Source organism: Mus caroli, chromosome 6, assembly GCF_900094665.2.
Source record: "Mus caroli chromosome 6, CAROLI_EIJ_v1.1, whole genome shotgun sequence".
NCBI classification, from domain to species: Eukaryota; Metazoa; Chordata; class Mammalia; order Rodentia; family Muridae; genus Mus; species Mus caroli.
The window spans coordinates 61,682,868-61,705,226 of NC_034575.1; the positions used below are offsets into that span (position 1 = coordinate 61,682,868).

The following is a 22,359-nucleotide window of genomic DNA, read 5'->3' on the forward strand; positions in this document are numbered from 1 at the left end:
TAGATGTGTTCATAAATAAAAAAAAAAATACCAAGCCATACTAGCAAACAAAGTGGGAGCTGGTTCATCAAGAGAAAGAGCACAGACTTGTGTACTTAAAAGAATAGAGCTGAATGTGGTGTCTCATAATCCCAGCATTTGGAAAGCTGAGACGGAGGCTTGCTGTGACCGGGCATGGTGGTGCATGCTTTTAATCCCAGCACTCGGGAGGCAGAGGCAGGTGGATTTCTGAGTTCTAGGCCAGTCTGGTCTACAAAGTGAGTTCCAGGATAGCCAGGGCTACACAGAGAAACCCTGTCTCAAAAAAAAAAAAAAAAAAAAAAAAAGGAGGCTTGCTCTAAATTGTAGGACATTTTGGAACTGGGCTATAGTGTGAGATCTTGTCTTGAAAAATAAAAGAAAACCCAAACAAATGAAAGGAAATCACAAAAGTAATATTTGCGTTATTTCTAATAGCTTTGTACATTTGAATATTTTTCAACCTTCCTGAATTTCAGCTTCCCCATCTATGAAGTAGATTCATGGCGTTTATCTCAACATGTTGCTCTTGAGTTTGACAGATGATGTATATATAATCCTAGCACATGGTGGGTAGGTGGTATATTTTTAAAAAGACATTTTTGGGACTTGAGACCCAGAGCCTACTGAAATGACAATGTAATCACCTCACTACCACAGCAGACAGGCACCTCTGAACGATTGCTTGCACTCAGTGTAAGCACATTTTGAATCTAATCAAGTATTTTCCCATAGAAAGTAGCTGGTTGTTGTTTTTCTAAGAAATGCTGACACATTAGTTTTGGTGTGGAAGTTATCTGCTGAGGAACTGAGGAGACCTCAGTGAATATACATGTGTACATACATACATATATAGATAGATACATAAATGTGTGTGTGTGTTTGCACACACACACTGGAGAGTGTGAGTGTGTGCATATGTTTACCTGAAGCAGGATGTCCTCTGAAGATTGTAGCACTGAGCATCTCAATCTTCTGAGGTTCGTGGGATGATTTTGCTGTAACCTGGGAAACTTGAAACAAGAGTGTCAGCATTTTAAGTCTTAGCATTCAGATGGCTCATTCTCCCGAGACAGTCTTCTCTTGATTGGAAATGATTAAACTTAGTCATTCTAATAGGTTCAGAGGGTGAAATAAAGTTAGGTCTCAAATGTGTACATTTTCTTATTTCCTTTTCAGTGACTACATCTCAAAAGAGGAACTTCTGCATGGACAGTTAAAAACTACACCAGGCTTTAAAATACCAATGTGGCTAGCAATTTCTCTTGGTTTCTAGGCAACAAATACTAAGACAATACCAAGATAAAAATTCCACCCAGCCACAAAAATGCACAATAACTTGTCCATGCTTGGTTTCTTCAAATTGGTGATGCTAAGAAACCTAAGTTTCTTTGANGGTTTAAGTTGTGTCACCTCTGCCTTTGGACAGGCTCTGGTTTGGCTGCACTAAGATGAACTTTTTTGTAAGTGGATATTTTGGGTTGCAATATAGAGGTGAGATGTCACTAAGAATTCTTCTCTTCTGCTTTCCTGTTCCTGGGGTTCTTGGCCAGCTCTGTCTAGCCATTACACTTTCAGGGCTCCAGTAATGAAAGCTTCAGAATTGGGTGTGGTAAGAAGGCTTGGCAGTTAATTTACTTTAAGTCTGAATTCAAAAGCATTTCAGAGTAAGCTCGCCCATCTCCTGCTTCCTAATCATGGAAAGCAGCCAAATGTGACTTCATGGACACAGTCTTCAGCCTTGGCAGAAGACAGCTCTGAAGGAGGATCTAAGTCCAGCATCCCTCAGATCCCAGCTATTCAGCTACTCCAGTGTCACTTTTCAAACTCAACCTTCTGAAAAAGTGTCTTACACAGCTCGAGCTGTTCCTGTTGTCAAGGCTTATGGGATAAAGTGTGGTTCATGGGATACTTGTTTAAAAAATGGACAACATATGTTCAAATAAAAAATTCCTATATGGACCTCTAGAATGATTTGAAAAAGTTAATTGTATGCTGGCAACATAAGGGCAGGTTTTCTGTAAACTGGGGATTTTAGAAGATGAAAGCATCAGGAAACTGTCAGGGCTCTCTTGTGTTTTGACAGAAAGAGGAAAGTATTTCCTGTAAGTTATGGCAATCAGAAATTGTTTTGAGCTTCTCAAAATTTGCTAAGTCTCTTCTGATCCCTAGCAAGTAATTCTACTAAATTCTAAGTGGTGAAGGTTACATAGTCATGGCCAGCAGCCAGGTTTGCTCCCGTAGGAGAGCAGTGGTAATTCTCACTACTCAAGAAGGACTTGCAGCTACATGCTTTCAGAATTTTAAAAGCAGAAATAATACAACATTAAAATGCAGAATAATTTTCTCTTTGGCAAAGGCAGAGGTTTACAACATACATGGATGTTATTTTTATTTTTACTTTTATTATTTGAAAACTAACATTTTTATTTAAAAATAATAAATTGTGCTTTTTATTACAATATAATATAATTTTGTTGTATAAACTTCAGTTGCTCTGGCAATGAAAAGTTTATGGGTTATTGACTTATATGATATGGAAACAACTATATTTCACATTTATTAGTCTTAATGAGTAGATACAATTTTCCTTTGGAGTCTGTTATCATAGCTTCAAATCAATGAGTTACACACATTTAAATTAAATTAGTCATTTAAAAGAAGTGCTTAATTGTGAGAGGGTAATTTTACCAAGAATTAGATATCTGAATAAAATAACTTACAAACAGAACTATTAGAGAAGAAATCGTCTATGACAATTTTCTTTTAGCATAGGACTGAAATGAAGCCACATGTTTGCCATGTTATACTGCCACCACGTGGCTTGTTGGTTTCTTTATAAATCATACTTAAATTTCTTTTTTTTTTATTATAAAAGCAAAAGTTATGGTGAAGGTATTGTAACAGGAAACAGAAGTGTGAAATAAAAATAACCCAACTCTGCCCTCTTAATTCACCAGCTATTAGTATTTTTAGTACTTTTAGGTATTTTAACACATGAAAGCACTCACAAATAGGAAGCCACACACATAGACCCTTTCACAGGTGTAAAACATTGTTTATGTCAGCTTTAATCACCAGGCCATAGCTAACAAGCTGGAAAAATCTCATGCTATCTCTGTTATTTCTTTATTACCTGTGGGATTCTGCTAATAGTGGGATAATTCTGCCCTTCAGTAGAGTGTTACACTGGATGACTCGTGTATTTTCACAGGATATATTTAAGGATATTCAGAAACCCAGATAATTTCTAATTTGGAAAGATTTTTTGATGTAGTTTACAGATACTGACATGGAAAATAAGAGTGATCTTCCTAGAAGACAGTGTGTCTGGAAAGAAGTTAGATTGTTTTCAGTAAGAATAGTTCCTTATCCTTAGGCAAAAAGCAGAGCATAGATATACTATTTAGCCCAACAAATACCAGGCTAAATTAACCAAATCTACTCCAAAGGACTGGTTTTGGGAAAATGTATTTTATTTGTTTTTTAGTGTTTGGTGCCAAATGATCTCCTTGGCTGTTCACTCTCTGTTCCCCTCTGGTAAACTGTCATCGCTGTGAAGCAACTATTCAGTGCCTTCCAATGTCTTTCAGGTGACATAGTGGCCCTCACATGCTCTCTGCTGAGCTTCACAATCATGTGCAAAATTTCAACATAACTAAGCATTCTGTTTACTGAATGATTGAAAGAAGACTTAGACACGGCCACTGACTTACTAATGTCACCTACATGGCAGTTGAAGAGTGGAACTTCTTGCCTAGTTTTTAGATTTACTTTGTACTGGTCACTAGTCTCATGAGCTTAACTTTTGCATCAAGACAGTTCAGGGTGGTGGACCCACCAGCAGTCTGGCTCCAAAAGAGAAAGCTTTGCTTCTCTGGGAACAAGTCACAGTGTCTTAGCACTGCCTGGCCTCACAGGGCTCTTGATCACAGCACAGTGTGTATTATGGAGTTAGAGCACTGAGCAGTGAATACTTCAATCTTCAGCCGTCTGGTTATTTTCTCCAGATGTTTTTCTTGATCATTCAATAAACACACTAATTATAGGAGGCGTGGAAATTAAGGAAGATTATGAAGAGCATACAGGATTTCAAAACGTAGAGACACTTATTGTAATAGTTATTAAGTATTGTTCCCACATCAGTATCCTATTGGAGACCATATGCTTGGACAATGTCACCATGTGTCTTTTTCATTCAGCATTATACAACGAGCAGTTCCGCATTACAATTACTCAAAACACAATTATGGTTTCTTAATACTGATCATGATCATACAATACAGTATCAGTTCAATCACAATCCTGTTGGGAAACTTTTTTGAATGCAAACTATTGACATAACTCCACGAGTTGGAATTACATAATCCCAGACAAATTGTTAATTTTCCTTGTGACTTGTGATCTTCCCAGTAAAACTGGAAATCAGCCGTGCTTCGCTCAGGAATTTTTATGTCTTGGTTACTGTTCTATTGCTGTGAAGGGACACCACCATCAAGGCAGCTTATAAAAGAAACCATTTAACTGAGGAGTTGCCCACAGTGTCAGAGAGTCTCATTATGGGAACTACGGTGGCAGGCAGCCAGGTGTGGATCTTAGAATAGTAGCTGAGTGCTCACATCTGACCTGCAAGTTGCAGGTGCAGAGGAGAGACAGAGAGGAAAGAAAGAGTCAGATAGCTCTGGGCTCACCTCTCCCTTTAGAGGCCACACCTCTAATGCACAAACAATCCCAATAACTGGAGACTAAACATTCAAACGTAAAAGCCTATTCAGGCCATTCTCATTTAAACTACCACAATGAGACAGTTTTTCTAAAGCACTAGTACTATGTTTTACATAAATTAAAGCCTCAAAAATTTTCTGTTGCTAGGCGGGACTTTTAAATAGGCTTCAAATTCTTACTATTATAGTTAGCTTTGGGAAAAATGTCATTACACATGGATATACTTCTCTTATCTGTTGATTATTTCCCATATACCTCAAGCTCCATATCTCTAATATTTTTCAAGGCAGTGTTTCTATAAGTGGGCTTCTTTTGTCACAAACACAAACATCTATGAGTTTGTTTTTCTTACTTCTTCCTTTGTCAGTCTTTGTGTCAGCTAAGGACTGCATTATAAGAACTTAGATCAGCACAAGCCATTGGTGTTAAATGGGACCTCATAAAATTGCAAAACTTCTGTAAAGCAAAGGACACTGTCAATAAGACAAAAAGGCACCCCACAGATTGGGAAAATATCTTTACCAATCCTACATCTGATAGAGGACTAATATCCAATATATACAAAGAATTCAAGAAGTTAGACTCCAGAGAACCAAATAACCCTATTAAAAAATGGGTTAAAGAGCTAAACAACGAATTGTCAACTGAGGAATATCGAATGGCGGAGAAGCACCTAAAGAAATGTTCAACATCCTTAGTCATCAGGGAAATGCAAATCAAAACCACACTGAGATTCGATCTCACACCAATCAGAATGGCTAAAATAAAAAACTCAGGTGACAGCAGATGCTGGTGAGGATGTGGAGAAAGAGGAACACTCCTCCATTGCTGGTGGGAATGCAAACTGGTACAAACCCCCTGGAAATCAATTTGACGGTTCCTCAGAAAATTGGACATAGTATTACCTGAGAACCCAGCTATACCACTCCTGAGCATATTCCCAGAAGATGCTCCAACATATAATAAGGACACATGCTCCACTATGTTTGTAGCAGTTATAATAGCCAGAAACTAGAAAGAGCTCAGATGTCCTTCAACAGAGGAATGGATACAGAAAATGAGATACATTTACATAATGGAGTACTACTTAGCTATTAAATATGATGAATTCATGAAGTTCTTAGGCAAATGGATAGAACTAGAAAATATCATCTGAGTGAGGTAACCCAATTGCAAAAGAAAGCACATGGTATGTTCTCACTGATAAGTGGATAATAGCCCAAAAGCTCCAAATAACCAGGATACAATTTACAGACCACATGAAGCCCAAGAAGAAGGAAGACCAAAGTGTGGATATTTCTTAGAAGCCCTTCTTAGAAGCAGAACAAAAATACTCACAGGAGTAAATATGGAGATAAAGTATAGAACAGAGACTGAAGGAAAGGCTACCCAGAGACTGTCCCACCTGGGGATTCATGTCATATATAGTTACCAAACCCAGACACGAATTTGGATGCCAAGAAGCTCATGCTGAAAGGAACCTGATATGGCTGTCTCCTGAGAGGCCCTGCCAGAGTCTTACAAATACAGAGGTGGATGTTAGCAGCCAACCACTGGACTGAGTGCAGGGTCCCTAACAGAGAAGGGACTGAAGGAGTTGAAGGGGTTTGAAACTCCATAGGAAGAACAATAATATCAATCAACCAGATCCCCCAGAACTCCCAGGGTCTAAGCCATCAACAAAGAAGTACACATGGCTCCAGCTGCATATGTAGCAGAGGATGTCCTTGTCACGCATCAATGGAAGGAGAGGTCCTTGGCCCTATGAAGGCTCGAAAGATGCCCCAGTATAGGGGAATCAAGGGCAGGGAGGTGGGAGTGAGTGAGTGGGTAGAGGAACACCCTTCTAGAAGCAGGGGGAGGGAGGATGTGGTAGGGTGTTTCCAGGAGGGAGGGAAACAGGGAAAGGGTATAACATTTGAAATATAAATAAAGAAAATAACCAATTAAAAAAAAAAGAACTTAGAGCTGACAGCTGTGTTGTTCTGATATTTCTTTCCAAAAGAAAGAAGAGCCAAAGAAAAAGATAATTTTCTTTTTCCATCCTTACTATTGTCTTAAAATATATATATGTCTTCTTTCGGTCCTTATCTTTCTAATATTATTTTAATAATTCAACGGTGTAACAGCATTTAAGTGCAATCATCCCTGGGCAAACCCGTAATGGTAGAATTCAGTACCATCAGACCAAGGGCAAAAATTTGGTCTAGCGTTTACATACTGACTGGTAAAGTGAAGACACTGACCATAGAACATCAGGCAGGCATCAGAAGCCCAAGGAAGAAACAATGGTATACCAGCAACAAACTCACCATGACACTTGGAAGACTAAGCCAGATCAAGAGTTATTTTATGCATCAATGATCATATCATCCATGTATATTAAGGATGGTTAGGTATGCAGAGACACTGCCCTGGGACTCTCTTAATTCAAGCATTCCTCCACTATAAGTAAGTTTACAGAGAAAAAGGAAGATGAACAAAGGCATCCTGTTGTGGCAATGAATAAGAGAAAGGAAAACAAGACTCTGTTCAGGAAAATTCCTCAAGCCATGTGGACCACATAGAGATGAGGGTTGGAAATCAAAGCATGTCAAAATTTTAGAGATAAGAATTTTACCTTTTGTCAAAGATTCTTCAAAGTTCTAGCCTCCTTCTGGAGCTCAGTGCTTAAGTCTGAATAGTCTAGTAGCCCCTTGGAAGAGCAGCTCATACTCCCACCCACTGAGCAATCTCTCTAGCCCTTAAGAACTCTTGAGTTGTTATTTATTAGGAAGAAGCCAGTGGTTTACCAGAAGAGAAAACCTCAATAAGAAGTACAAATCGGTTCATATTTCAAGGAACACTGTTTCTTTCACAGTTTATTAACTAGGAATCTACAAATTATAATTCATCTTTTATGTGTGAATGATAAATCTCTAATTATAAATGAGGGAAAAATTTGGAAAGCACAGTATAACTAAATTTGCATTACATTTAATAGCACATACATTGAATCCTTTTAATATGTTTTTCCCCTTCTTTATGCTCTAAGAATCTTGACGAATTAATGAGCACCCAAATAGTTGAGCTGGTGATGCCACAGCCAGTGACTTCACAGGAACAAAGGGAAATGAAGTTTCACAGCTTGCTCACACTTGCCTTCTTCTGGAAAACTGTCCAAATGGGTGCCTTCTCTGGGAAACTTCTACTGAAAGTTGCAGTTTAAGCACTAATTAGTCATTATGAAATTACTGCTTTTCCTTTGGCACTCTAACTTCATAAAAGGATTATGAAACTGGAGCCCTTTTCCATTACAGAGAGGCCTCTACAAACAGAGCGGTGTTCAGGGAAATGACTTGGTTTTCAGTATTGGTCTGTTACAAATTATTGACAGATTGTCCTTCTCATTTAGGATATTTTCTGTGCTTAGAGACCCCAGGGTTTTCTACAGCAAATGTCCAGGTTGGTGGATTAGAAGCTCTCAGCTGTTCTGAGTCTCGCTGAGGCCTCACAGCCAGATGAAACCAGATGTAGCAGAGATGGTCCCATGGACAACATTCCTGAGCACAGACATGTGCAGAACCCAGGCTGCCAGGACATCCAGGTAGGCAGACTCCCAGGAAAGTGGTCAGGCAGTACCAGAGAGAATTGTTGAGATTCTCAAACAGCCTCTGAAGCCTGTTATTACTAAAGCATGGTTCCACACTTGTGTCTCCCAGATTTGTTTGTTTGTTTGTTTTTTTAAATCTATGTTAGGTGTTTTTTATTGAAGACACTAAGTAGCAGAGCCCCAGTTTGCCTCCAAGGCCTCTTGCCAGTGCTTACAAAAAACACTTCCAACAGTGACCAGGTTGCAGAGCTGTTGACTCTTGCCCAGGCTTTCCCACAAAGTGCACTTTCATAATACAGCTGAACCTAGCTGAAAGATCTCAGAGGCAAAGCCTACACTGTCTTTTGCAAGCAGAGTCCAGATAAACCCAGTGTGCATGAGCAGATCATTAAACTAAGCATAAATTCTAGAAAGGAGAGCAAAGAATTCTAAAAATATGTGTAGAAATGCTGGATTGTGTGTAGTAGATGACTATGTGGCCTTAGGAGCCCACCTTTTGTTATATTTATATAAGCGAGACACTTGAGTCCCTGAAAACTCAATTTGGCACCTCTGTCCTGAGTACCATCTCTCTTGCATTTGGTCTCATTTAGATGGTGTTATCTTTGTTTCTTAGCCAAGCAACCGAAGAAGAAGATGTGAACACTGAACATCGAGAGCTGGAAACTAGACCTGGGATGATGCTAACTAGTAATTCTCTCTATTGTTGGGGTGAGAGGATGGGTCTCATTATATATTCCAGGCTGGCTTAGAGTTCACTATGATGTCCAGCCTGTCCTTGAAGTCCTGGTGAGACTCATGCCTCCATCTGGAATTACAGGTTGTAGCCACCACACCCAGCACTTCTCTATCTTGACGGTTGGTCTGTCATTTAGAACACTATTTCTTACACTTCGGTTCTGGGATCAGCGCAGGCATTTCCAAGCAACTGGCCCAGGGCTCCCACTCTGAGAAACACTGTACTTGAGATAATTTACTCCACAGAAACAAGTTGGAAAACTTACTATAAACTGAGCACGACTATTCTTCCTTGAACAATGTCTACCTTTCCCATGTGTCTTTCAGACCACTTCCTTACCACTTCCTTTCTTATATCATCTCAAGGGTTTTGGAGACCCTTGGTTTCACTCTGACCACTTCAAATTAAGCCTGCTTCCTCATGTAGTTATGACAAGGTTTGAAGGAGTTGATGGCATCTTATTTTCTCACTTGTGCATTTTCATAGTGAGCCCTCCATTAAAAAGAAAACTTTGTTGGCAAGGTTCTATTACTGGCATGTTCAGAGCGTGTGGACAAGTGGCTGGGATCGGGTTGATGCAGGCCATCCCTAGGTCTCTGGGGAAGGCAAACAGCACAGCTGTTCTGGAATCCACAGCTTGAGCGAGCCAGGACTTGGTTATTCACCAGTTTTGTAAGAAAACTGGCAAGTGTTTGGGCCTCGTTGCTTTTATCCACATGGGAAACAATGATTATGCTGCTTTTATAGGACTATGGCAGTAAAGGACAATTCATAGGTAAAAGGCTTACACAGTGCCCCACCCATACTAATAGCAAAGAAAGGTTAGCTATTATTAATATTCTGAAGACACCCAGTCTTACTATTTGACCTCTTGAGAATATGCAAGAACAAAGGAGAATGACTGTCTAACCAGAAAAACTTCCCCTATTCTGAGGAGTTGGTTGGTCTCTCTCTCTCTTTTTTTTAAATAAAGCTTTTATTTCCAGTAAAAGTAAAGAGAAATGACATCTAACTCTTACTATAAATGAGCTGTTTCAGTTTCTCTTTGAGGTGGGTTTCCTTTTTAAACATTTAATTGTTATAGTTGGCAGTCCTGAGGACTGAAACCAAGCAGCCAAGTGCTCTACAACTGGACCAATATCTCAGCCTCAGACCAATATTTGGCTGCTTATGTCCTTCTCATTCATTCATTCATTCATGGGCAGGCTCTCACTACATAGCTTAGGTTGGACTTGAACTCAGAATCCTCCTGCCTCCTCTTAATAGGATTATAGGCGTGTGCAGCTATGCTCAGTGCCCAAGACCAGGCTTTAAAGGCAAGGAAAAGACTGTCTTCAGAGAGCAGCAATACAAAGACATGTCTGCAGCATAACTGGATATAATTTTAGAAACCAGTGATATACAAATCATAATTTTAGAAAATAAATCAGGAAAATCCTCTATGGAAGGGACATTATTGCTTCAACTGTTTAATAATAAACTCTTAGTTACTTGGAGTTTAGCTGTTGAAAAAGACCTTCATTATCAAGCAAAGCAAAATAATTTCATGGCCACAGAGTTTTTTTTTTTTTTTCTTTTCAGTCACAAATCATGTCAATCCTCATCTGTGTAGATTGATTCTTCTTGTTTTATTTGTATTTGTTCTTATAAGGCAAAGAAATTTGTGATGTAATTATTCTTTTCTATCCTCTTTACAGTAAAACTTCTCCACGGTATAGATCTTTTTGTCCATTGCTTGCTGAGGTCCTTAAACACTTATAATCCCTGCCATTATAAATAATGTTTAATTAACACAATAATAAACTGTTTTTAATGGACTCTTTAAAAAGTTAATAGGGATTTTCTACAAAACATTTTTAGCAACTATAACTATCATTTTTCTAAGTCAGTGGAGCTTCTAACTAGTTCTAAACACACATCCTTGGAAACACAGGTAAGTGTAGCTTGTGGGCCTCATAAAAAAGCTTCCTTTTGAAACAGATGGAGACTACCACACTGGTTAAAATGCTGAGACTGGGTGACCACGGGGAGCAGAGTCCCATTTAGTATCTCTACACCACAATCCCAATACCTAAAGCTCAGAAGACATGGTGGAAACGGGAGGAGAAAGATTGTGAGAACCAGAAAACCAAGATGTCTGCTGCAAGGTACTCTCTTTTAGACAGGGTCTGCTTCCATGGTCTCTCAAAAATATGGCTGCCTAAATAAGGCCTGCATAACCAGTACACCAGTTGATGTGCCAGTGAGGATTAAGGAAATTTCACAAGACCCCACTCCTAAATGAAGAGCCACAGGCAAGCAATGGTTTTTGAGGGAGGGAGAATTAGGTATTTTCTGAGGTAAGGCCCCTAGTAAGCTATTCATCTCAAATGGTCAGCTTCAAAGAATACATAAGTGTAACACTGAATAGACTCAGTAGGATACACACACACACACACACACACCAATAGATTATAAATATATAATTGCACAAGAAGGGGTCATGAATTTTAGAGGGAGAGAGGGGGTAGAAAGGAGATGTAAGAGTGGATGATGTAACTACAGTATCAAATTACCCATAGAATAAAAAAAAATCCAATTTGACAACATACATCTTAAAATGTGCTTTATTCTTCTTCCCTTCCTCCCCACACTCCTCTGCTCCACTATGTGAGGTTCAATCTGTGCATGGTCTGTATGTTATATGTGTGTTTAACTTTATGTATGGGTAATGTGTGTGTGTGTGTGTGTGTGTGTTTAATAATGCGAATGGTGTATACATGTACATGCTTAGCTGTGTGTATGAGCATGTGCTTGTGTATGTGAGGATACTTTCTTTCATGTATATGCATGTGGAAGCCTGAGGCTCACACTCTGTGTCTACTTCTCTTGTTCTTCACCTTAATTCCTTGAGACATGGATCTTTTATTGAACCTGGAACGCATGGATTGGGCTAGACTGGCTGGCTAGGCAGGGGCTAGGATCTGCCCTACCCAACCACTGGGATTACAGATACACACTGCTGCTCATGGCTTTTTGTGGGTCCTTGTTTCTGCACAGCAAGCACTTTACTCATCAAGCTATCTTCCCAGCACCAAATTTTCCTAACTCTTAATTTAATAATTCTTTTCTAGATATAAGAAACAAAAGTTTAAGTGTACATCTGTGTTAAAAAGCTTATTGATAATGATGAAATGAAGGAGCTGAAATTTTGTTTAAATAAGAAAATGGGGTGTGGAGAGATGGCTCAGCAGTTAAGAGCCTGCTCTTCCAGAGGAGGCAGGGTATATTCACAGCATTCCCATGTTTCATACATATTAACTTCAATTTCAAGGGATCAGATGCCCTCTCCTGGCCTCCTTAGGCACTGTATGCATGTGGCACACAGACACATGCAGGCAAAACACCCACAAACATAAATAAAAAGTCTCAGAAAAAAAGAGAAGGAAGTGATTAATTAAGTCATAGTATATTTACAAACAAGAATAATGTGTGGCCATAAAAACTCAGCATGGTAGACTACATAAGCAATCCGGAACACATTGCAATAGTAATCAGAAAAATGTAAGTATGTAGGAAATATAACATGAGTAGTACATAATTCTAAGTCATATAATAAATAAACTTACATTGTGTTTGCAAAGAAGAAAATCAATATTTCAGCTTTAATATTTTTACTTTCTTTGTTATTTTCACATTTTCTCATTTAATGTATCACAGAAGGAATATACAACAAAAGAATCATCTGTGGTTCCCTTTAGCAAATGTGTGGAATGTATAAATATTTAAGTTTGAATGCTATTTTGCCTTTTAAGTGAAATTTTGCCTTATGAAGTAAAAAACTTTAAGCTTAGATTTTGGAGGTTTTTATTCCCTTCTACCCTAGGTGGAAAACCTTGGTTCTTAAACATTTGTGTTGGATATGGTTACAAATACCTGTAATTATATCACTTGGAGGGCTGAGGCAGGAGGAGTATCCCGAGTTAATGACAACCCTGTATTACAGGACAAGACTCTGTCTAAACAAACAAATAAACCAGGCATGCGCAAGCACACACACACACACACACACACACACACACACACACACCATTTGTTTGCCTACCCTTAACCTGTAGAGGGGCCAGGATATCTGCCTTTCCACTTTGACAGAACTGAACTACAACAACAAAGATGAGACTCCTGAGCAGTGGTGAGACTTCTCAGCGTTTGAGCAACCCAGTGCCATGACCCTCAAGCAATGTGCTGTCTATCACATCATGATTCAGGTTGTACATTTACAAAATGGTGCTGGTTACACACCCAAATATGGTGAATGTAGAAAACAAACAAGCTTATAGAGATCAAACTTTGCTAATTTCAGTAAATTATGCTTAATTAAACTCATTTGAGTACTTATTTAAAAAGAATTGGGTTACTTGTGGCTAGAGAGATAGGTCATCAGTTAAGGGCTCATCAATTAAATAACTTAATTACCAAAGAAATCTATTTTATATCCTATGTAAAGTCTCAAGAAGTTTAACCAATATCAAGTTAAGACTGAATAAATTAAAACTTAATTTCCAAAAAAAGAGAGAACTGAGAACTTGAAAATTATTCCCTGAATTATGTAGCTCTAAGATTTGGAAATCAGGATAGGATCAGAGGTGAGGAGGACACAACATCTACCCCAACACTGGAAGTAACTGGGACCAGAGGGACCCAGGCACCTAGGAACTCTGCCTGACCAGTGGCACAGGTTTCTTCTGGTGTGGGCTAGTGCCTTTAGCAGGCCTTGGGTGTGAACTCCGAAGCCAGTCCCACAACACCCAGAGGAAGCTCCACTGCCAGGAGCTCTAACATGCCCAGAAACACAGGATCTCAGGATCCTAGGAGCATGGTCACACCGGGATCTCAGGGTCCCAGAGGCAGCTTGAGTCCTGGGAGCTCTGACACACCCATGATCTCAGGATCTCGGGATTCCAGAATCACAGGATCACAGAGACAGATGGATTCTGAGGAGCTCTTACACAACCAGGATCACAGGAAGGACAGGCTCCAGCCAGACATAGTGAGGGCATGTACATTAGTGATGCTAGTGATGATCAGATGGCAGGAGGCAAGCGAAGGAACAGAAGCAACAGAAACCAAGGTTACTTGTCATCATCAGAACCCAATTCTCCACCATAGAAAGTCCTGGATACACCATCACACCAGAAAAGCAAGATTCGGATCTAAAATCACTTCTCATGATGATGATAGAGAGTTTAAGAAGGACATAAACAGCTCCCTTAAAGAAACACAGGAGAACACAGGTAAACAGCTAGAAGCCCTTAAAGAGGAAACATAAAAATCCCTTAAAGAATTACAGGAAAACAATCAATCAGGCGAAAGGAGTGAAAAAAAGACCCAAGATCTAAAAATGGAAATAAAAACAATAAAGAAATCACAAAGGGAGACAACTGTGGAGTTAGAAAACCTAGGGAAGATATCAGGAGTCACAGATGAAAGCATCACCAACAGAATACAAGAGATGGAAGAGAGAATCTCAGGTACAGAAGATACCATAGAAAACATTGACACAGCAGTCAAAGAAAATGCAAAAAGCTAAAAGCTCCTAGCCAAAAACGTCCAGGAAATGCAGGACACAATGAGAAGACCAAACCTAAGGATGATAGGTTTAGAAGAGAGTGAAGAGTCCCAACTTAAAGGGCCAGTAAATATCTTTAACAAAGTTATAGAAGAAAACTTCCCTAACCTAAAGAAAGAGATGCCCATGAANATACAAGAAGCCTACAGAACTCCAAATAGACTGGACCAAAAAAGAAATTTCTCCTGTCACATAATAATCAAAACACAAGATACACTAAACAGAGAATATTCAAAGTAGTAAGAGAAAAAGGCCAAGTAACATAAAAACAGATCTATCGGAATTACACCAGACTTCTCACCAGAGACTATGGAAGCTTGGACAGATGTCATACAGACCCTAAGAGAACACAAATGCCAGCCCAGGCTACTATACACAGCAGATCTCTTAATTACCATAGACAGAGAAACCAAGATATCCCATGACAAAACCAAATTTACACAATATCTTTCTATAAATCCAGCCCTACAAAGGATAATAGATGGAAAACACCAACACCAGGAGGGAAACTACACCCTAGAAAAAGCAAGAAAGTAATCTTCTGTTCATAAACTCAAAAGAAGGCAGCCACACAAACACAATTCCACCTCTAACAACAACATTAACAGGGATTAACAATCACTTCTCCTTAATGTCTCTTAACATCAATGGACTCAATTTCCTAAAAAAAGACATAGACTAACAGACTGGCTACATAAACAGGACCCAGCATTTTCCTGCATACAGGAAACACACTTCAGGGACAAAGACAGACACTACCTCAGAGTAAAAGGTTGGAAAACAATTTTCCAAGCAAATGGTCCCAAAAAACAAGCAGGAGTAGCCATCCTAATATTGAATAAAATCAACTTTCAACCCAAAGTTATCAAAAAAGATAAGGAAAGATACTTCATACTGGTCAAATTAAAAATCTACCAAGATGAACTCTCAATTCTGAACATCTATGCTCCAAATGCAAAGGCAACACATTCATAAAAGAAACTTTGCTAAAGCTCAAAGCACTCATCACACCCCACACAATAATAGTGGGAGACTTCAACACCCCACTCTCAGCAATGTACAGATCATGAAATCAGAAACTAAACAGAGACACAATGAAACTAACAAAAGTTATGAACCAGATGTTTATAGAACATTTCATCCTAAAGCAAAAGAGTATAACTTCTTCTCAGCACCTTATGGCACCTTCTCCAAAATTGACCATATAATTGGTTAGAAATCAGGTCTCAACAGATACAAATAATGGAAATAATCCCATGCACCCTATCAGATCACCACAGACTAAGGCTGGTCTTAAATACCAACAAAAACAATGAAAAGCACACATACACATGAACACCAAACAACTCTCTACTCAATGATACCTTGGTCAAGAAGGAAATAAAGAAAGAAATTAAATGCTTTTTAGAATTGAAAGAAAATGAAGACACATCATACCAAAATTTATGGGACACAATGAAAGCAGTGGTAGGAGGAAAACTCATAGTTCTAAGTGCTTCCAAAAAGAAACTGAAGAGAGCTTACACTAGCAGCTTGATAGCATACCCGAAAGCTCTAGGACAAAAAGAAGCAAATACACCCAAGAGGAGTAGATTTCAGGAAATAATCAAAGTCAGGGCTGAAATCAACCAAAGTTAAACAAAAAGAACTATACAAAGAATCAACCAAACCAGGAGCTGGATCTTTGAGAAAATCAACAAGATAAACCCTTAGCCAGACTAACCAGAGGTCACAGAGACAATATACAAATTAAGAAAATCAGAAATGAAAAGGAAGACATAACAATGAACTATATCTTAAAATAATTATTCTGTTTGTTAAATATTAACAGTTGAAAATATTAAAATCATGTTCACAAAGAAACAAGCAAAAAATGATTTGGACATCAGGGGGCGCCAAAAGAACTTGACTTGTTCAGCTCCTTCCACTTGAAATCACAGATCACATTTATCAAGCTGTTACAGTAGGGATGATGCTGTTAGTGATGTAAGCATAATTAAGCCAGATGTGTTCTTTTTGGGAAGCGAAAAAAGCCTGGCATATAAACTATACATAAAAGGCATACCTCTGGTCCATGGATGCATCCCGGAATATAATGAGAATTATAATTGACTTTATCACTTGCTTACAATTGAAATCTATTTCATTAAGAAGGCATTATTGTGTGGCATGATTCAATGTATGTATGTGTAATTATTTATAATAGGAAGGATATCTTTTAAATATCTATCAGCAAGGTCTTTTTTGAGAAGCCTTTAATCCCATGGTTAAATGTTTTTGGTTCTTTCTGGTTCTTTTAGTGTAGTGATAATTAGTGTTTCTTCACATTATTTGATTTTAAAAAATTGGTTATATATGTATAAATATGTATATGTGTGTGTGTGTGTGTGTGTGTGTGTGTGGTAACTCAATGATACTTTCCCAAACCAAGACTGATAGAAAATCAGTGTAGGAATTGTCACCCCAAGAACCCTTTGTAGGAGGAGAAGTGGGTTAGTGTATTGAAACCTCAGCCTTACCAGGTGGTTTAAACCATTTCACAAGTTGTCAACTTTAAAAAGCTAATTTTAATGATTGCTGATTTCAATGTTATTATTTTCCAATGTTATTATTTGCCTGCATTGAGAGAATAGCTTCTCTCAATGCAGGCAAGCTGAAAGAATGCTAAGAAGAGAGAGATCAAAAGGAAAGCTGCAGAGAACATAGCATTGGCTCATACCCACCTGTCTGGAAAGTTTGGTGGACAAAGGGCGAACTCCAAGGCTGCCAGTTTCTTTTACCAGTTTCTTGGGAAGTTTGGTGGACAAAGGGGGAACTCCAAGGCTGCCAGTTTCTTTTACCAGTTTCTTGACATCGCACTTGAAATACATACTTGCTGTTTGGCTCCAGGTAGAATTCTGACTGCTGCACATATGTGAAATTGGCGTCAAATTCTTTAACCTAAAAAAAAGATGCACAATGGAAGTGAAGTGATGTGGCGGAAGACCTGTGGGACACCTATTAGAGTCTGGGCACTTCCTAGAGCCAGAGAAAGCAAGCAAGAACAGAGCACTTTGCATAAAACATACATGCCACATGCAGGCTTTAAAATTAACCATACTGGTTTACATTTGACAAGATTGAAAATTTCCAGAAATTCCAAACTATAACACATTTTATACTTTGGAATAAGTGTCCCCCCAGGGGGGTTGGGGGATTTAATTTTAATGAATCATATTATTTCTTTGTAATGGGTTTCTTTGTGTGTGTGTATGTGTGTTAGGGTCTGATGAAGTACAGGCTAGCTTCAAACGATATGTAGCTGAGGATATTCTTGAACTCTGGTTCGTCTTGTCCTCACCTCCTAGTACTATAGTTTTGGGGATGCCCAGTTGTCCAGTTACTTGGTGCTGGAGATTGAATTCAGGGCAAGAATTAAATGTAATTTCCCTGAATGATAGAAATATCTCATTTGTTTGTGAATAAATTAGAAAAAAATACTCAGAAGCTAAATTGTTAAGTTGGTCCTTATTAGAGATTTATATAAACTGCATAACATGTATGAATGTGTGGTTCAAGTGATTGAGAGCAAAGAAAACATTCAAGAAAGGTGAACTCTGAAAATATTCCTGAGCTATTTCCTATTTCCTTCCTGTTGCATTTTCAGAGCTCAGCTTTCCTTCATAGGAAGGAGGAGACCCAGTGCTGTAGCCAAAGTGATTGACTAGGTACAAATGGAATGTGATGTCTCTACCCAGCCAGAGAGTCTAGTCACTTGATCAACAAGGAGTTTTATCTGCTTTAAAAGAGTGATAGAAACATATTAGCTAAATGGGTCCCCAGTTCTTACTCTCATCACATCCCCAAGGCCACTCTTTCCTTCCCCCACATACAAGACCTTTTCTCCTGCTGCTTGAAGTTAGAGACAACTACACACATTGTCTCAAAGCTGTGCTCTAAACCTTCCCATATCTTTGAAGCATGTACGACGGGCGCACTGCCTCATGGGTTTGAATTTTCCTCAGACAATCCATCTCCCTCACTGTGCACCTTGAGCTCCTAACCTGAAACCTTTCATAATAGTACCAAAGCCCATGAGGGGGCTCAGCTGAAACAGATGCCTTTTGGGACCCCATTGGCCCCTCTACCCTTACTGCTGCTTCTCCACACCCTACACTGGCCCCTACCTTCCTTTGGTAAAACTCATCTTTGGGACAACTGCTATCTGTGGACAAAGTAAAAATTAATGTTAAGGCAGGTGCCTCCTCTGAGCTAGGGTTAGAGCCCATTACTCAGTTTTGGGGATACCAAAACTCAGCTTGTTTTCCTGGGTGTGTAATGGCCACATTTTTGGGAGGAGATCAAGAAGCAGAGGTGGGCAGGCTTCCCTCACTTGTCTCCACTTGCTTGACTCACTCAGCAAGCCTCATAATGGATACAGCTCATTCTTGCCCATTCTTGCCTGCCTAGGATTCTCCTTTCAGGTGCCTTTTCTCAAAATGCTTTAACATTGGGGGGAGAAGGGAAGGATCATATCCAAATGACCAATTCTCTTTTATAACATCATTCTTCACAGAAAAATAAACAATGGCTTTCAATGGCATAAACATAGTTCCCTTGATGTAAACATTTGTACAGACCTAAATTTTATACAGCATAGTGGCAAATGGTTCAAAGATTCCTGTAGCAAATGTCTTTTCTACCTCTAAAATACCTCTTTTTCATCTCTGCTTCTCTTTACTATATTCTCCACACAAAAGCACCCTGTCCAGAAAGCCTCTTCCTCCTCTTAGCTGGTTAGAGACTGAAACTTTTCCACAACTGCTAGCCTCATGCCTAGCCCAACTCTCTGCTTTGCTCAGATGACAAAACCTCCAGCTTCTCCAGTGCCACACTTGGGTTTTTTCTGTCCTCTCTGACATATGGTGGCTCAGGCTTACTACTTTCTGGTCTCAGGAGCTTCGCAAAAGCCTCCTGATTTCTCTTAGACTTGGCCAGGTGCTCACACTCACCATGTAGTTGTTCTCTATCTCCCTTCATGCAGGTAAGGCTTGACTAAGGTACCCCCATCTTGTCCTGACAGCATTTTGTGTTTTCTTAGACAGTTCTTGGCTTTCTACCATACAGTAGTCACATTTACCTTGGCAATGCATTTGAGATTTCCATGGCCTTCACCATTGGTCCTGATGTATTAACCAAAATAATTAATGTTTACACAAACTTAATCATAAACTAAAATAACTGAGGAAGGTATAAGTAAAAAAAAATAATTGTTATTCTGTCTAAATTAATTATAATATTCTGCCAGAAATGGATGTTTCAAGGTTACTCTGACCCTCATCTAACTTTGATGTAAATGATGGTCTTTGTGACTTTCACCTTTAAAAAAGGTTGTACCCCTGAACTTTGGCACCAAGACACTTTGAGGCATGAGACTGCTCTTGGTCACTGGCTAATAAAGGACTCACATACTTTTAATTGGCTTAACTAGTGTGGTTGTCTGTACCTTTCTTATATGGATTATTATAGGTGCCCCACCCCATCTCCAGGGCTGCACATCGCAGAACCCACCACTACTTTTCCAGTATAACATGCACCAGCCACCACCTGCAGACCAGAGCTGGTTTGCATTCTCAATCTTTCTGGAATGGGGAGTCCACTTCTCCCTCTATGCTAACTTCTGACCAAAGTGAGACCATGCTTCACCCTGAGAAAATATATTAGAACCCACAGAGTGCTATCTTGTTCCATTCAGCTCACCTTCTGCCAACCTCATTCTCAATTACATTTAAGAAAATGCTGGTTTATGTTCAACTGACAAAATATACAAAGTGAAAAAAATTAAGTAGGAGACTAGTAGAAGGAGGGGAACCCCTCGGGATGGAAGTCCTCTTTCCTGACACGCTTGCTTGAAAACTTCATACAGAAGATTTAGACATGGTCACTCAATCCTTTACCTTCTCAGTGCTTAAACATACTTTGTTACATGTTACTTCAGTGTGTTGTCATGTGTTGATCAGATTTCATATGTGTTTCTAAGCGTTTTATTTAATCTGTTTTATTTGACCTACAATGTCTATCCATGGCCACACTACATTTTAAATACTTTATGGCTGATTTGTTTTGTTTTGTTTTTCAAGACAGGGTTTCTCTGTGTAGCCCTGGCTGTCCTGGAACTCACTCTGTAGACCAGGCTGGCCTCGAACTCAGAAATTCACCTGTCTTTGCCTACCAAGTGCTGGGATTAAAGCCGTGCACATGCCCGGCTGGCTGATTTTTTAAGATGTGAGCATATGAATGAATGTATATGTATAAATATGTATATCCACATAAACATTTTTGGAATAAAGAGTTTTTAGTTTAATGATTGAGACATCTTATAGTTTATAGACAGCATTAATTTTATTTACATCAAAAATATAATTTTCTATTATGATGTATTTTGGATAATGTCTTAGGGTTTTACTTAGTTAGGGTGAGCAGACACCATGACCAGTGCAACCTGTTTACAGGTTCAGAGCTGCAGTCCATTATCATCAAGGTGGGAGCATGGATTCATCCAGGCAGGCATGATTTGGGAAAAACTGAGAGTTCTACATCTACATTTGAAGAACATTAGGAAAATACTGACTCCCATGTGGTTTGGAGGAGGGTCTCATTGCCTGTGACCACAGTGACATACTTCCTCCAACAAGGTCACACCTGCTTCAGCAAGGCCACTCCTCCTAATGGTGTTACTCCTTGAGCCAAGCATATTCAAACCACCAGACAATAATTAATTCCTATGATGTAATATGATTCTCTGAGTTGTCATTTGAAATATAATTTATTGACAAAAAAGTATTCTCTAGATTTTCAAGAATAAAACAAAACAAGAAAAAACCATATGAAAAATATCTGTGGATAATAAAGTATACTTTTGGTAAAGAAAATTTTAGCCAAAAGGAAATAATTTATATGAAAATGGGCTTTTTATGGTTAGGAAAAGAATTGTTCCAAAATGAAAATAGATTACAATAAATTAAAAGGTTAAAGTATATTATGAAAAGGTTATGGTAGTTAAATGTGAAGAAAAAAGATGACAGTTATAACTCAGTTGTTTTCAATAATTAAAGGCTATTAAAACTAGGACTCTGTTTAATGTCTTTTATCTTTTTTTAAAACTAGGTAAACCGTCTAAAATGTAATTAGACTTCTCCAAATGTTGTGTGTTTTCCTATTGGGCAAAGTTTCAATTTGCTAGAGAGGCACTGAATACTTAAATTTAATTATAATTTATTCCATTATTAAAAAATAATTGTTCCTATTATTTTCAGTAAACAACATCCACTCATAAAACGTCAAAACTAACTAGTGTTTGGCTTTCTTTTAAGAGCTGCCTTTTAGAAAAAAAAGTCTATTGTCACTTTTAAAATAAGTACTCAGTGTCTTACAAAAAGTTTAGTAAAAACAACAGGCACTATCTCTAGTTAAGGGAGACATATATTGTGACAAGGGTCTTTAGAAAATGATAACTAAAATTCTAAAGTTGATTACAAAATCTTTGCACAAAAGCTTCTGAAAAATGCAGATATGTATTAATTTGGAAGAAAACTCCCTCTAGTTTGGAGGGAAAGGACCATATTTTACATTTCTTAAATCCTGTTATATTTTGAAATATTTAAAATTTTGCTTGATATATTGCTAAATGATAAAATG

The 22,359-nt window shown here is 38.5% G+C and overlaps 1 protein-coding gene across 1 annotated transcript in view; it reads right to left on the bottom strand.

Moving 5' to 3' along the window:
- The window catches only part of Il23r (interleukin 23 receptor), a 68,619-nt gene that overhangs the window by 10,609 nt on the left and 35,651 nt on the right, over positions 1 to 22,359 (bottom strand). Inside the window, exons 7-8 of the mRNA XM_021165800.1 lie at positions 17,406 to 17,622; positions 945 to 1,031 (exon numbers count right to left, since the gene is read on the bottom strand). Of these exons, the coding sequence (XP_021021459.1) occupies positions 945 to 1,031; positions 17,406 to 17,622 (304 nt within the window). The remainder of the gene's footprint in view (positions 1 to 944; positions 1,032 to 17,405; positions 17,623 to 22,359) is intronic.